Below are 16482 nucleotides of genomic sequence, written 5' to 3'. Positions count from 1 at the left end.
GTACTGTCCCAGCTTTTGATAGAGTTGGTATCCACACTTCTGGATGGTTTGCTTATTGGATGGAGTGTGTTGAAGAATGGAGATATTTTATTGTTCCTTTGACTAATCCCAGAGCTTGTCTCTACACTCCTTCTATAAGTAACTCCGATGTATCCTTACGCTTGATTTCTCTCAAAAAGAAAAGAAATGTAAATGAAGAAGAAGATGATGCTACTCGCGCTCTTACTCATCAAATAGAACATGTGCATCGAAAAGTAAGTTCATCTTTTACTTCTTCTTTTACTTTTTTTTTTTAAATTCATTCCCTCATCATACTTTTTTTTTTGTAGAGAGAAACAACTGTGAGAGTAGAACTTAACTCGATTGAAGAGGAAGAAACTTTTGAAGTTGAGACTGAGGAAGAATCATGTGACTCTGAACGTAGTGATGAATTTGATGATAAGTCTGTTGACGTTGATGAAGCTGAAAGTGAAAGTGAGCTAGCCCCTTTTGATGATGTCCTTGATTTGGATGTTCTATTTCCAAATCATGTTCAGAGCTTTATTCCCCAAGTTATTCAAGATGAGGCTATTCTTAATACCGAGGTTGTTCCTAACACTGAGGTTATTTCTGCTATTGAGATTGTACCTGATGTTAGAGTTGATGCTGGAGCTATTCTTGATGTTGTCATCAATAATGTCGGAGCAACTTCCAATATTGAGGTTGTTCATGATGTTGGAGTTGTTACTAATGATGCTAGAGCTACTTCGATTAATTCTCGTGCTTCTTCCTCCCCAGTGCCAGAACACAGAGATGCAAGTAGTGCTTCTGGCACTCAAGTAGCACATACTAAACAATGTGGTAAGAAAGTTAACTTCCATGGCTTTCAAGTTTCATTGGAGTATGTGGCATTCTTGGAGCATGTTTTCAATATAGAGAGAGAGTTTTGGAGTACCTCCTTTGTAAAGAACGTAGACGTCATTTGCTTAATGATGGAAGTGTTGGGTAGAGCTTTAGCCATTTCCCATGCTCCACTAATGAGTACTTCACCAGAGGACTTGCAACAGATGTTACAAGATTTCGATGATGCTTGTAACTTTGGATTCAAGCTTGAGTGCCTCAGTGATTGTAGATCTAAAGCCAAGATTTTTCTCAACAAGTCTTCCTTGGAGGATGAGTTAGAAGACATTGCAGCAAAGATAGCTTCACTGAAAAAACGTGAAGCTGAAGTACAAGAACAATTAGCTGTATTTGCCAATAATAACTCTTCTCTATGGAGTATGTAATTGACTAGTCTTTTGCTTTTCTTTTACTCTTTTTGAAAGCTCATTTGAGCTAGTACTCCGCTATTGACATATCATATTTCTTTTTCTTTTGCAATAATAATAATGTTATACGCTTGTTGCGTAGGTGTTTACATTTCATATTATTGTATGTGGCCAAAAAGAAACTCTCAACTTTACATCAAGGAGATTAACTCTAACTTGATATGAAGGAAGTTGGTTAATTCAACCCTTAAAATAAGTAAGCGTAAGAGCTGCGGTCAATTTGTGAGTAATAAGCTAGGGCCAAGAAATGAGCGATAAAGCTAGCGGCCAATAGCATAACATCATTACAGCCAAATTATGAGCGATAAAGCTAGCGGCTGGAATGTGAATAATAAATTATGGTAAAAGAATAAGCGATAAAGCTTGCGACCAAAAGTAGAATATTATTGCAGCCAAAATATGAGCGTTAAAGCTTGCGGCTGAAGTAAGAATGATGAACTATGGTCAAAGAATAAGCAATAAAGCTTGCGACCAATAGTATAATATAATTACAGCCAAAATATAAGCGATAAAGCTAGCGGTTGAATATGAATTTTTTTTTTAATGTCAAATTGCAATTCATAAAGCGATGAAGAGTTAAAGTCATAGAAATATCATACATGAGCAAGAAGCGAGTTGTTTTGGACCTTGTTGTTCTCAATCAACAACTCTTCTGCTTGCATTTTCTTATGGAATATTCCCTTTTAAAAAGGATCTCTTCTTTCTCTACCTTTTCCTTAAATTGCATTCACTGTTGGAGTATTCTTTCTATCGAAGCAAGTAGCTCTCTTTTGTTTGAGAACCGTATTATTGGTTCTTCTTGCCATTTCCATTAACGTAGTAAAAGTTGGAAGAGGTAAATTCTGCTAGTGTAGCCTATACTCGTCAAACATTTTTTTTTTTGAAATGCAAACCGTCACCAACTCCTTCTCATCCTAAGACTCTTGTATATCCAACACCCTTTCTCTAAAGTGTTAGATGTATTCCATGAGGTCTTCTCTGGACTTTTGATATTCTGTTCCCAAATCAAGGAGATTAACCTTCTCTTGAGTAGAGAAGAAGAACTCCTCCCTGAACATCCACATCGATTGTAGTTTCTCCATTTCCTTCATTCCCTTTAGTGTTTGTCTCTTAAGAAGCCTCAATCATTTTCATCAATTTTTGGATGTAGGTTGGAATAGATGTATCTTGGTTACTAAAGGAACTGTCTATTACTTCTAATAACGCAAAGTTTTTTCTAGTAAGCTTTTACTTAATGCAATCACTCCTCCCCAGTGGAGTCTCCAAAATGTAAAGGGGGTTCTTGTGATAGGGAGAGGAAGTGTTGCAAACAAGTAAAAGGATGTGCCAGAGGAGGCAGAGAGGAAGATTGAAGCAGTTCCTGAAGTACTAAGTGCTGTGACAGGTGGAAGACAATAAGAAAAGAATTAAAGAGACTTAGAGAGTACAAGATAATTAGAGAGAGAATTTAGAGAGAGAAGCTCTCAAGTTGAGAATGTGTTAACTTGGAGAGGGAAAGAAGAGTCCTTTCAAATGAATTGTGAGGCTCTATATATAGTGTTAAAAGTGACGGTTACATAAGAATAGGCTTTAATGCGCCTAATGAATGACATTATTATGAAGAATATTAATGTAAGTAACCGTTACTGTAATTGAATGTAGTAAGACTTGTTCTCAAGTAAAGGTAATAGAAAAGAGGTGTACAAGAATAGGTACGAGAGAAGAAGCTGTATGAGAATAGGTACAAGAGAATAAGCTGTACATGAATAAGTATACGAGAACAAGATAAGAGGGTGAAACACTTGTACTTCAGGAAAGGGTTAAGAGGAAGACCTCTTAACTACCTCCATATCTCAGCCACCAAGCCAAACTCTCTGAAACATCCCAAGATGAAAGTAACCCATGAACCCTGTCACTTATTCTGAGTTACTTTCACTGTCATCCAAGTGAAACGGTTATTCTATTCAAAGTGGTTGTTCTACTTGTATTAGTTATTCTATATGGAGCAATATTTTACTTTTTCTAATTGTTCTGCTTTAAGTAATACTTGAAGTAGCGCTTCACTTGTTCTGCGTGAAGTAAGGCTTCACTTGTTCTAGTTATTCTGCGTGAAGTAACACTTCACTTGTTCTGGTTGTTCTCTATATAATATTATGTTGTAACATAATTCTTTAGAGTAACAGTATTAACCAAAATCTAGTATCTACAGGAGCCTATACATAGGGTAGGAAATTTTGGATCTAAGAAGAGTGGTGAGACTCTTATCATACATGAAGTTGTGCTTAATGCAATCACTAAGCAGTTATATAGTTACTATTATAAAGACCATAAGGCCTAATAGCCTTCGATCAAAAGATTTTGTAAAGGCTTAAGCTTGAGTCCTTGGAATTGTCTACTAATTTGAACGTGCATGGAACTTATTGCAGTTTTTACTATACCTAATAAATATCATTGTTGATTTCATTAGCTTAATACCTTTTTGTTGTTTATGTATTTATTTATTGTTTCAGGTGCATTAGAACTTATGTATTATAAATAATTGTAATATATTTAAGTTTTGATATATATTGCACCAAATGTACATGTTGTTCAGGTTGAAGTGAAAATAGCTAAATGGAGAGTATAAAGGAGAAAAAGTAAAAATGAGGACATTTATTTAAATAGTATTTAATGTGAATAAGTTGATCAGGTTTTATGGATAATATATCTCGAAAATTACATTATGTTTCAAATGTATTGGAATCAATTTGGAAGTAAATATTTCAAGTTTTAATAAATTTAGAATTACTCTTAATCTCAATAAGATAATTTAATATTATTAATTATGATATCACCTTATCATAGTTTAATGGTTGTACTATTAGATTAACTACATTTACTAGAAATGATCCAATATTAATATTTAATTTTTTGGTTGTCTAATTGTAAATTTTATATTATGTACCCTTGTAACTTAAACTTGATTCTTACATGATTTCAATTCAAATAATAGTGTCATTATACGAAGTCAGCTACTTCGATGATTTGAGACTCATTATTTTTTTTGAAATGAATCACATTTATTATATTGGAAGTAATTTGGACATTTCAATCTTAACATAATGAAATGACTAGTTTTATTATATGATTATAAACTATTTTTAGATTCAATTAAAATACATGTTTACTATGTATGACTCTTCATGTTTACTATGTAAGAAAAAAAGAATAAAAAGGAAGAAAGGAAAAGACATAAGAAGGAATGGAAGATCTTTTTTTTTGTTTATTAATGTATTTTAGAAAATGAAAAATCTCTTTTTCATGTTCGTAGAGAAATATTTACCTTCATGGAGAAGTGGATTGATCATTTCCTATCTTTCTGAATTGTCATGAACATAAATCAAATGTAGTAATATGCAGGCAAAAATTCTTGTAATCCATGACCACTTTAAGATCACTAAGAGAAAAAGTTTGAACTCTAGCATTTTTTACCCTACAAAGTTTGTCCATATTGAAACTATGGTTGGAAATTATGTTTACATAAACACTGAGGGATTAATATTGCATCTTCTCGCACTAATCAAAATATTTTCTTTAGATAAGGTAACATATATGGAGATTTTTGCAAGACTTACGAAATATAGCAATTATCATAAATATGTTGATAATTTTAAAAGATTTTGTCAAATAACTTACCAAATATATTGATTATGTCCTTTTTTGCATTTCTTAATATCTTTCAAATATATAAGGAAAATTTATTGCTAAAATAAGATACATTATTAAAGTTTTTAAAACAAGAAACTATTTAGAATGCTTTTTGACCAATTTACCTAATCATGTTATGTATGTGCCTATATGCATCAAGTATAGAATTGTTTGAAGACAGAATTGGAAAATAAGGAAATAGCTTCAAGACGTGTAACAGTGTTACTATTCTTAAGATTTTATTCATCCCTACTAATAGTGTGCAAAAGGTTTGCGAGCGATAAATCTAGAGGATACAATGAAACTTAGTGACCGGCTGTATTTCATATTGACGAAATCAATCGACTGTGCATCACTGGTTATGGAAATTACCTAAGCTTCTATGTGATTTTCTATAGCAAAATGATATAGAAGAAATGTGGAGAATATTGAGAAAGGAATGAGTGATGATTGTTTGTTGTTCTCAATGTGTTCTTTTGAACCAGAGGAAAGTCTTTTATAAGCACAGGTGATTATTCCCAATAGACACAATTGAAGTAGACACAAATATTGGTTTTGCAACAGACACCACTTTTGGTTCAACCAAATACAAGTGTTTGTTTTAAATAGTTATAATGATTAGTTTTTCAATAGACACGACTTTTGGTTGAAAGAGATACAATTGTTTGTTTCAAACAATCATAACTATTGATTTTTATTTGACATAAGTTTTTATTAGTCATAATTTTTGACTATCACTTTTGTAATTAAAATATAAATTAAAATTAATAAATATAATTATTATTTAATTACTTACACTTGCAATATCAACTGCCATTATAATATATTAATTATTATTAATTTAATTATTCCAAGACAAACCAAGGCTTGGAAAGCACGTCCTTGGTCCATAGTCCGCTTTAGTCCAATTATTATGAACTCATTCTCCTCTTTATTTAAAAGACTCTTCAATTTTTTTATTTTTCTAATGTTCCCATATTCATTATTGTTGGTAATGTCCAAAAATTGGCATTGTTACATGCCTTGAAGTCATTTCCTTATTTTCTAGTTTAGTGTTATAGCAATTTAAAGGTTTTATTCCATTTCAATAATGGTTGTTGCAAGTGGAACATTAAGAGAATTGACTTTTGATTTGGTAAAATTGGACCAGTTTGACGGTGGTAACTTTCTAAGATGGCAGAAGAAGATGCATTTCTTACATTCAACATTGAAGGTTGTCTATGTCTTGGCTATGTCTAGAGCAAAAAAGGGTGAAAATGAATAAATTGCTCTAACTAGAAAGAGACAGAAATGGGACAACGTAGATTATATATGCAAGGGTCACATTTTGAATGGTCTAGTTGATGGCTTATTTGACACATATCAGAATAAGGAATTATGGGACAACTGGAGACAAGGTATATGACAGAAAACAACAAACAACAATCTCTCCTTCCTTTCTTAATATTCTCAATATTTCTTCTAAATAATTTTGCTACAGAAAATCATATAGAAGTTTAGGTAATCTTGCCATAACCAGTGGATGCTTAGTGAATTGATTTCGTCAGTGTGAAACGCACTCAATCACTAAGCTTCACTGTATCATTGGGATTTATCGCTTGTAACCCTTTTACACACTATCAATGGAGGTGAATAAAACTTTTAAGGACAATAGTATTATTACATGCCTGGAAGAAGCCATTTCCTTATCTTCCAGTTCTGTGCTATAACAAGAATTTTTCCAAACATTTTGTGGTTTGATTTGGTATGAGAATTTATAGTGTTTACGGTAAAGGTTCATAGAAATAAAGCTTAAGATGTACATCTATTTATAGTTTAGTTCTAGCACTTAAATAGAAGCGAAAGGAGCTTGTACTCTCAAGGGTACATTTGATTGAGGAAAAAGGAAAGGAATGGAACTAAAACTCATAAGGAGGAAAGACTAATCAAAGCTGCTCACACCCTTTTCCTCAACCCACCCTTCACTTCAGTCTTTGGCTCGAACAAGGAGGAAAGTGATGAAAGCAAAGATAAATCACATTGATATTTCATTTATAGTCTTCATCTTTTCTCTCTTCTAATATATACGTACATACATACATACATATATATATATAAGCAAAATTGATTATACAAGTTGATGGCAAAATATATTTGAAAATTTTTCAACGCATGGCTATGTACTCTATGTGCGAATAGAGATGCATTACTTTGCATCCTGAACATTTACAGAATCCGAAACCCAGGTAGCCCCAAATATCTCCACCGACGTCGTTGTTTCTCTTTCACTGCCACTTCTCCATGATAATGCGGAATGACGAATTTCATAAGTTTTTGCTCCGATGACCACCCATATCCCTTTTTAGAGTATGTATGTCATCTACATTATTTTTATTTTTTTGAGTATATATATATATATGTGTGTGTATTTATATATACACACACAGACATAAATATTGCTAAAATAAAAATTAAAACTGTTATGCAGGAATAAAAAAGTCGATACCGATAGGAAAATAATAATTAGTAAATTTTTTAATTTAATTTCATAAAAGGAATTATAATTAAAGATAAAGGGTATATAGAGTTTTGATTAATATATGATATTGATCATTAAGTAATTAATTTAGTTATATTCTTATTTGATCAGCGTATATTGACATTTTTGTTTTTTCCTCCACCACTCTTCTTTATTGCTGTTTCTCACTTTTACTCTTTCTTTCTTTCGCTCCCGATTTCTCTCTTTTATTTCACAAAGTAAAACTTGTCTGGTCACCTTTTTGTCTTTTTCTTTTGTAAATTTCGAATGCGTAGACCTGGTTGCAACCTAAACTCATTCCATTTGCTTATGAAAGGTCAATTAATTTTATATAAAATTAACAAATTATAATACGAGACATAGTTAATTGTTGGTATATGAATTCACACTTTCCATTAATAAAACAGAAAAAATATTGTCAAAACCTCATAAATTTAATTACATGTCGCAGTATGAAGACTTACAACAGCCTTATGTACTTACTCCCATTGTATTTATATATATCGGTTATCTCAACTTTTCGAAAGAAAATTAAATAATTCTAAACTAATAATTCCTCCATTACAACTACCGTGTATATTTGCGGTTCAAAGTAAATGGTCCATGAAACTCACCACAATATTGATTGTAGTGGTTGCTGTTTATCAATCTTGTCCCCATCATTGCTAGATATTGGAATATGGGGTTGCATTTAGAAAATCCAAGCACGTGGTCAAAGAAGAAAAGGGTGCAGCTATCTAGAACTGATTAGCAAAGCTTAATCATCCTAGACTCTACTCTGGGGTGGCTTTGCATCCTCAATGACCAGGTAACTGTAAGGTGATAGACTTGTTTTATTCTAATTTGTTGGACGTAATTCAACCCAATGTCACTATTAGTCCGTAACAAAATACAGTGGATGAATTCGCCTTCCATTTAATGAGATTCTAACATCCTCTTTCAAAACTTCATTGTTCAAAGTTCATAGAATAACAAAAAACAATTGAAAAATAACATGAATACTGACCAATAAAATATGATTACCTTCATTGGATTCACCGTGAACGTCCCCATCTCTTTTGAGTAGTCCAAATTTGACTTCGATTCTAGAAAAAAAGGCTGCCAATTTTCTTCAGTCATCAGGTTGGACTGATCTTTCAATCTTACATCACAATGAAAGTACCAGTTAGGCTTTGTAGCCTTGGACTTGTTTATGTTGCTGCTGGATAATATCATTATCTCTCAAATTGATCAGCTCCAAGTCCATTAGGATAGAGCAGACACAGAAAAAGAAGAATGGGCACTGTTGCTCCAAACTCCAATGATTTGTCCTCGACTGACAAGGAAAATGGTGTTGTTCAGTCTCCGGAAGAGCTTGATGCAGGAGCTCTTTTCGTACTCAAATCACGAGGTGAGTTACCTTCGAAGCAACCCGCAAGCATAATTAGAAGAAATACAAAGTAGTTTAAGTTCATGCTCAAGAAAGAATTTCGATTTCCATGATGAAAAGTTTATATCCAACTCACCCATCATGTTTTTGATTGTAGGTTCATGGTTGCACTGTGGATATCATTTGACCACATCAATTGTTGGCCCAGTTATATTTAGTTTTCCCTTTGCTCTGGCCTTGCTAGGCTGGGTACCTGGTGTTCTAATCACAGCACTTCAAGGTCTAGTGACCTTCTACTCCTACAATCTTCTCTCTCTGGTTTTGGATCATCATGCTCAGCTTGGGAAGCGCCAACGTCGGTTTAGGGACATGGCCAGAGATATTCTTGGTGAATACAATCTTTGATGGATCCACTAAATCTCTTCTCCCCTGTTGTTTTATCAAACACTAGATTTTGACTCGCTGCTTTACCAGTTTGCATAGACAATTTTCATTAACCAAAGGAGTAATTTGGCAGGACCTAGATGGGGCAAATATTTTGTTGGTCCACTTCAATTTGCAATATGCTATGGTGCTGTTATTGGCTGCATTCTTCTTGGAGGACAAAGCCTTAAGGTCAGTTTCTTTTTTGCCTCAGTCCGCAAACACTCTTATAGTAAAATTGTTAGTATCATGATCATTAATTTGTTCTGTATCAATTTGTATTCTAATATACTATGACTTATGCAGTTCATTTACTTGCTATACAATCCAAGTGGGAAAATGCAGCTGTACCAGTTTATAATTATCTTCGGAGCTGTGCCACTATTCTTGGCACAAATACCATCCTTCCATTCACTAAGACATATCAACCTTGCCTCTCTACTCCTTTGTCTTGCTTACAGCGCATGCGTCACTGCTGGTTCGATACACATAGGTCAGAAATCAGAAAATTACCTAATGGAGTGAGTTTCTATCTATGTATAGAACACATTGTGTTTACAGTGGCTGTCTTGGCAGGGAATTCCAGGAATGCACCTAACAAGGACTACTCAATACAGGGGTCCGAAGAAAACCGTATTCTTGGTGCTATAAATGGTATTTCAATCATTGCCACCACGTATGGTTGCGGAATTATCCCTGAAATACAGGTAATTTTCCATTCCCTTTGCAAATTGTTCAAACACTAGAATATATATACATTGTATCTGATTTTCCTGTGCGACATCCTTGAGTAAACTTTTGCTTCCCAATATGCTTTTTCTTCTTCCAATTTGGCTCTCTTAAAGTCTTAACATAAAGGTGGGGTTCTAAACAGAAAATCTCTCTTGTAGGCAACTATAGCTCCTCCGGTCAAGGGCAAGATGTTCAAAGGATTATGCATCTGTTTTGCTGTCATAGTCAGCACATATATCAGTGTGTCAATCTCTGGGTATTGGGCATTTGGTAACCAGTCTCAACCAACAATTCTTTCCAATTTTATGGGTGAAAAGAGGCCACTGCTGCCCACTTGGTTTCTCTTGGTAACCAACATCTTCACTCTTATGCAACTGGTTACAATCACTGTGGTAAGAACTCTTCATTAATAGAACTCCGATACAGGCCTACCAAAAAAATTATGCTAAAACACTTAAGATCGTCTTCCTTGAAACAAAACTCCAACTAAAACTAATTAGGTTTATTAGTTGTCCAAGCCCTGGACTTACTTGATGGGCTGATGAGCAGCTCTTTATTGTAGCAGGGGCTTGTCCTGCGTTTACAACCAGTTTTAATTTAATGTCAATTGCGAAGCAATGTTGTGCCTCATCTTCAATTCATGCCTACTCCAGAAGAAAACGTTGGCCAATGCACATACAAGATTAGTCCTTTTACTCTAAAGTACTATTGCCATAGGGTCCAACTCAGTTATGATAACCAGATCCAACATAATTCTTCTTTAGCTTCAATTACAAGCCTTTGAACTTAATGTTTGATATAACAACTGAAATAATCAGAGTTAGGTGAAAGAAAAAGGGAAAAGGAATAGATCATTGATCTGAGTCATTGATATGTACAAACTAGACAATATCACACACCACTAGCCCGAACCCTGGTCAAATTAGCCCAGCTGACTCCATTTAACACTATGCAAATTTTGTTGACACCATTTTTTTATTTGTTACTGCAGATTTACTTGCAACCAACAAATGAACTATTCGAAAAATGGTTTGCAAACCCGAAGATGGATCAATTCTCGGCACGTAATGTCATGCCAAGGCTGGTTTTCAGGTCACTCTCAGTGATTATTGCCTCTACATTAGCTGCAATTCTACCTTTCTTTGGTGACATTATGGCATTGTTTGGAGCATTTGGAGTTATTCCTCTGGATTTTATTTTGCCTATGGTTTTCTACAATCTCACTTTCAAGCCATCAAAAAGGGGCCTAGTATTCTGGGGAAATACATTGATAGCAGTTGCATCATCAGCGTTAGTAGCAATCGGAGCTGTAGCTTCAGTTAGACAGATTGTTCTCGATGCCAAGACATATAGTTTGTTTGCTAACATGTAACAATGATCAAATTATAGATAGAAGAAACTTATGCAACTTACCAAGTGAATTCCTCTGTTCAGATGAATGCTGGTCAAATGGAAAGCCCAATGATTATCCCCATTTTCGTGTTACTGCCTCATCTATATTGTGATTAAAGAAAGTAAGAAACTCATTGCTAGTTAAATATGATACTGATAACTAAATTACTCTTACATATTAAATTATTAACTAAATTGTCTTTTAAACCATTTAACCATACACAGATTGTGTATTAATAACATCAACATGCTGCTTGCATGGAGTCATATTTTTCTTAAATAACTGACCAAAACGAGATTTCAATTTATAAAACATAAATAAAAGTCTTAATATTAATTAGTTTTTTTAAATCAGTAAGATCATTTTATATTAATCTTTGTTTATATATACTAATAAATTTTATTCTTATTTACATATTAAACTAAATAATAATAATTTGGGCTTGTTAGAAGGAAAGAGTTGAAGCCCGAAAAGAAACATATATTTGGATTAAAAAAGGGTAAAAAGAAGAGTTAATTGCACGTTTGGTGTTTAAATTTTGGTAAAATGTACAAATTGGTTCTTGAAGAAAAAATGTACAACTTGCACCTTGGATTTTCAAATCATGTATTATTTTAACCCAATCCTGGATTATTGTCATAACAATCTTCATATTTATTACTTCAAAACCTGGAAATGGGTGAAACTGAAGAAATATAAGAGATTGTATAGCACGAAAGCAAAAATGGTAATTCAAATGATGAGATTAAATCACAAGCTTTCAAAAAAAAAAAATGAAAAGGTTAAGGAGGAAATATGAAAATGCACCATATGTGTCTTTTCTATTAAAATGATAATGCTTAAATGAAAGGTCCATACATGAAAGACATTACTAATCCTCTTCGGCAGATATATTACTTTGTAAAAGATTCAAGAATAACAAGCAACTCAATAGTCATCTAGTTGCTTAGCATCATGCTAGAAGGTCCTATGTAGACCAACAATGCTTCCTTGTCATCCCCTGTGAAATTTCGATTTTTTTAAAGTGAAACTTGGTAAATTTTGAGTATTGATGAACTATATTTTAATTGTGATTATTCAATGAGTTTTCCGAACCATTGGTTATAGATTTCTTCATAATATTGTTTTATAATTGTGGATGATTGATGGTTGAAAGAATGGAAGAAAAAAGACTAGCACAATAAGGTGGAGCTAGATGAGATGAAGAAGTAACTTGGTGTCACAACCCAATCTCAGAGTCATGACCAGCTCGAAGGCCCAATAGGCATAGTCTACTACGCCCATGCAAGCCTCGTACTCATACATGTGTGAAACTTTCTTCACTGATATATGTATAGCTTACATTCATAATCACATAACATCATATACTCCAAAACACCATGTTATACATATATGTACACATCATCCAAAATGTCTTAAAATACTACCAACTCGTGGCTACATCCATGTCCATTCATGACTCCAATCACATGTACTTGGACCCATGACTGTACAGTGGAATGACACAGGGTGAGAGTAGTCTACTGAATGCCATGGCCAAGTACTACCAAAAGGGATATGTATGAAGCTCCTCAAGAACTACGATCTAGCTACCTCTGAATCTGAAAACCATAACATGCAATTTGAAAATAGTGAGCATATAACTCAGTGAAGGACATAACCAGCTAAACGAGGGAATTTATAACCACCATGCATATTTATTTTAAAACCATGAAATTTAGTTTGAAACCAAATCCACGAATGCAATTTCAGTTCTCAAATTAATTTAGAGTATACTTAAGTTTTATCCAAGGGTGGCAAGGCATTTACAAGTAAAATGAGTTGAAAATTCACATATCTTGAGAAAACAGACTACAAGTATCGATACTTTCATTTCAAGTATTGATACTTGCATAACATGATACCCTTTGCACCTATTATATTTTGAAAGTATCAATACCTTTGCGAAGGGTATCAATACCTCTTTTCCAAAATCACCTTTGAAAAAGTCCCAAAGAACAAGTATCGATACGTAATATGTCGATACTTCTTTCATTTTCTACAATTTTGAAGAACTTGAACATTTTTCCAAAGCTTTCAATTACAACTCAACAAATAACCATATGCGTTTTTCAAAACTTTACTATTCCACAGTATTCCTTTTCGAAACATACTTTAAAAACTAGATTTATTGATCAACCAAGAATAGTTTCAACCTCATTACATCACTCATCGATATAACCTGGTGGAGCCCACTAGTGAAGCGCTATATGCTTAGTCTCATTGACCTTAAGCCAAGGATAGAGTATTTCACTCCCCACCATCAATGATGATCTCTAGGTAACTAACCCTCATGAAATGGTCCAGTTCTTATAGCCAATGACTTCATATAACACTTGTGCCATCCTTCGACCACAAGGCTAGCACCATTTCCTCTTTCTTTTGCTAGAGAGGATGATCTCCCATTATGCACAATGTCTAGCAATGTTGTTGCCTAGACAACTCCATCACCTAAGATACTCCACCAAAACCATCTATCTCATGAAAAGCCTAAAAAAATCCTTTACCATTTTAAAACATTGCAGAATACCACAAGTAAGGGGTTTCACCACCTTGCCATCCAAAGTACCCATTTGGTACCAATATAATAGCAACATCTAGGATTTCTAGCACATATAATCATTTGAATTTAAAGCATTTGTTTTCTTTAAATTCCCAACACATGGCTTCCAATATAAGCTCATTCATTGTTTTCTTGATATGAAAAAAGATTCTAGCACACATATTTGAAAGCAACACTTATAGGTTTAGCAATATCATCACATCTCAAAAATTTACTTTTGAAATCACAACTACTCACAACATGGTATAGCGTGAAAATTTTACACAATTTGAAAAGCTTGTTTTCAACGCAACTATGTATTTAAAATCATTTATTCATAAACATGTGCCTAACCACATTTGTCAAATCATAACAAAGAAACTTCCAAGGCACATACATTTCAAATACAAATTTTTTCATGCATTTCATAGTAAATATTTTTCAATGCAAGTCCACTCACCTTATATGCCACCAACTCAATGCAAGACCACCTAGCCGAGCTCCTCTAGCTATCAATCTTTGGAGCTACAACAGGACCTAAACCAATCAATAAATATAATCAATCAGCACATTTTTTCATACTCAAGGTTAGCTGAAAAGCTTCTTTAACTCATAATTCACACCATCATTTAGTCAATCCTTGCTTACACTCACTTAGGTGAGCTTACATTAAGAAAACCAACTTGAAAACATTTACACCTTAGAGAAGAATGCAAATTCTTTTAGTGAGAAAAGCTAAATTCAAAAACCAATTGGTAGAGATGTTCAAATGATTGGAAGCCTTATCTTAATTGGTTTAAAACTTGAGTTTAAGTCACTTTTGAACCAAACTTGAGAGAAATTGGAAAAAATGAGGAAGAGGCAGCTTTGTTTTAGATAAAAAGTGAGATAGTCATTTAGCTCGAAGTTTTCTTTTTCTTTTTTTGTACTTTTCACCTCAAGTATCGATACATTTTGACAAATATCGATACTTTCCCACGTGGCATGCTTTCTCTAAAACATTTTGACCGCTAAGCATCGATACTTCCTTCTCAAGTATCAATATTTTTCACATAAAATGCTCTCCAAGGCGTTTTGTCTTCTAAGTATCAATACTTTTCACACAAAATGCTCCCTAAGGCATTTTGTCTTTTAAGTATCGATACTTGTTCTGAAGATTGTTAGTGTCGAAGTCTCAATAAGCATACCAAGGGGGTGAATTGGTATTTGAAAATTCCTTTGAAAACTAAGTATAAAAATCAAGACTTTGGCAACTAAAATTTCTTCTTATGTAAAAAACAAAGTATGTGATTTTCCCAAGCAAGTTTTCAATAATAAATTGAAAAGAACAGATAATAAATCAAGGTAAAATATTTTTCTAAGTCAAATCCAAGCAAAGCATAAATAATAAATAAATAAAATATTTTCTTAAGCTAAATACAAGCAAAGCATAAACAACAAATCAAGGTAAAATATTTTCCAAAGGCAAAAGCAAGCAATAAATCACAATATAGAAAAATTAAGAGTAAGACACAAGATTTTTATAATGGTTCAGCTTTCTTTATTGCCTACATGCACTCTCTTGGCTCAATAAGAACTTTTCAATCCACTAAAAAGATTCTTACTTTTTAACGAGATCAAACGATAACCCTCACAATAGTTTTTTCATGGGATCAAGCAATAACCCTTACAACGACTTTCTAACAGAATCAAGTGATAACCCTCACAATGTTTTTTCATGGGATGAAGCAAAACCCATTAGCAATGGTTTTTAACGAGCTAATCCGGAAACCCATGGATAGCTTTTCAAGGTTAAACTAAAACCTTTACAAGAGGAGTACAAAGTATAACAAGAATGCCTCTACAAAGGCTAGGAGCTAGATGTTTTAGGTTGAATATTGTGAAAGAAGAAATAATAGCTCAAGTAAAGCAAGTGTAGAATTTTTCTAAGCTTGGTGGAAGACTAAAATGAAATATTTAATTTAATTTATTTATGTTATTTTGATGATAATTTGCATTTAGTTTAGTTATTATCTAAGTTAATTTGTTGCTCTTGTAGGTGTGCAATTGAAAGGGCTTGAATTGATGAAAGAAAGTGCATGCAAGGTCCATGCTTCTTTTTCACATGTTCTAGTATTTTGAGCATAACTTTCATTTTGGAAGTTCAATTGACTTGATTTTTAAGCCATTGGAAAGTTAAGAGAAAGGATAAAACTTTCATATTTACCACTTTGCCTAGTTTAGTCTAAGAGAAAGAGAAAATCAGTCACAAGTCAAAGTAGTATAGTAGAAAAATGTAGCAAGATAGAATGTTAGGCGTTGCGGTGTTGTGAAAAGGAATGCATGGCCAACCAAATCAAAGAAGTTAGCATCACAGCACTAAAGGAGTGGCACAATAACATTGGCCCAATATCTTAGGTTTTGCAATATTCAAACTTCTATTTCAAAAAGGATTATGATATCTATTTAATGACTTTTTTAGAGCGCTTGAGAGCAACAATTAAGCAAGGTTTT

General features: G+C 33.4%; 2 protein-coding genes across 2 annotated transcripts; both read left to right on the top strand.

Annotated features, from left to right (window-relative positions):
* The first annotated feature begins 59 nt into the window (after positions 1-59).
* LOC148760347 (uncharacterized) lies at positions 60-1330 on the top strand. Its single transcript, XM_088802740.1, has 2 exons — positions 60-254; positions 330-1330. The coding sequence occupies exons 1-2, from the start codon at positions 60-62 to the stop codon at positions 1263-1265; spliced, it is 1131 nt and encodes a 376-aa protein (XP_088658866.1). The 3' UTR covers positions 1266-1330.
* A 7297-nt stretch (positions 1331-8627) lies between these two features.
* LOC18586634 (GABA transporter 1-like) lies at positions 8628-11489 on the top strand. The gene is made up of 7 exons (XM_007010125.3): positions 8628-8881; positions 9018-9248; positions 9378-9475; positions 9590-9776; positions 9860-9990; positions 10174-10407; positions 11007-11489. Exons 1-7 carry the CDS (start codon positions 8767-8769, stop codon positions 11385-11387), a joined length of 1377 nt encoding a protein of 458 aa, XP_007010187.3. The 5' UTR covers positions 8628-8766; the 3' UTR covers positions 11388-11489.
* The last annotated feature ends 4993 nt before the right edge of the window (positions 11490-16482 follow it).

Source organism: Theobroma cacao, chromosome 10, assembly GCF_053813885.1.
Source record: "Theobroma cacao isolate CCN51 chromosome 10, ASM5381388v1, whole genome shotgun sequence".
In the NCBI taxonomy this organism is placed as follows: domain Eukaryota; kingdom Viridiplantae; phylum Streptophyta; class Magnoliopsida; order Malvales; family Malvaceae; genus Theobroma; species Theobroma cacao.
Note: the sequence above shows the minus strand (reverse complement) of the source record. Positions and strands in the feature narration are given on the sequence as shown.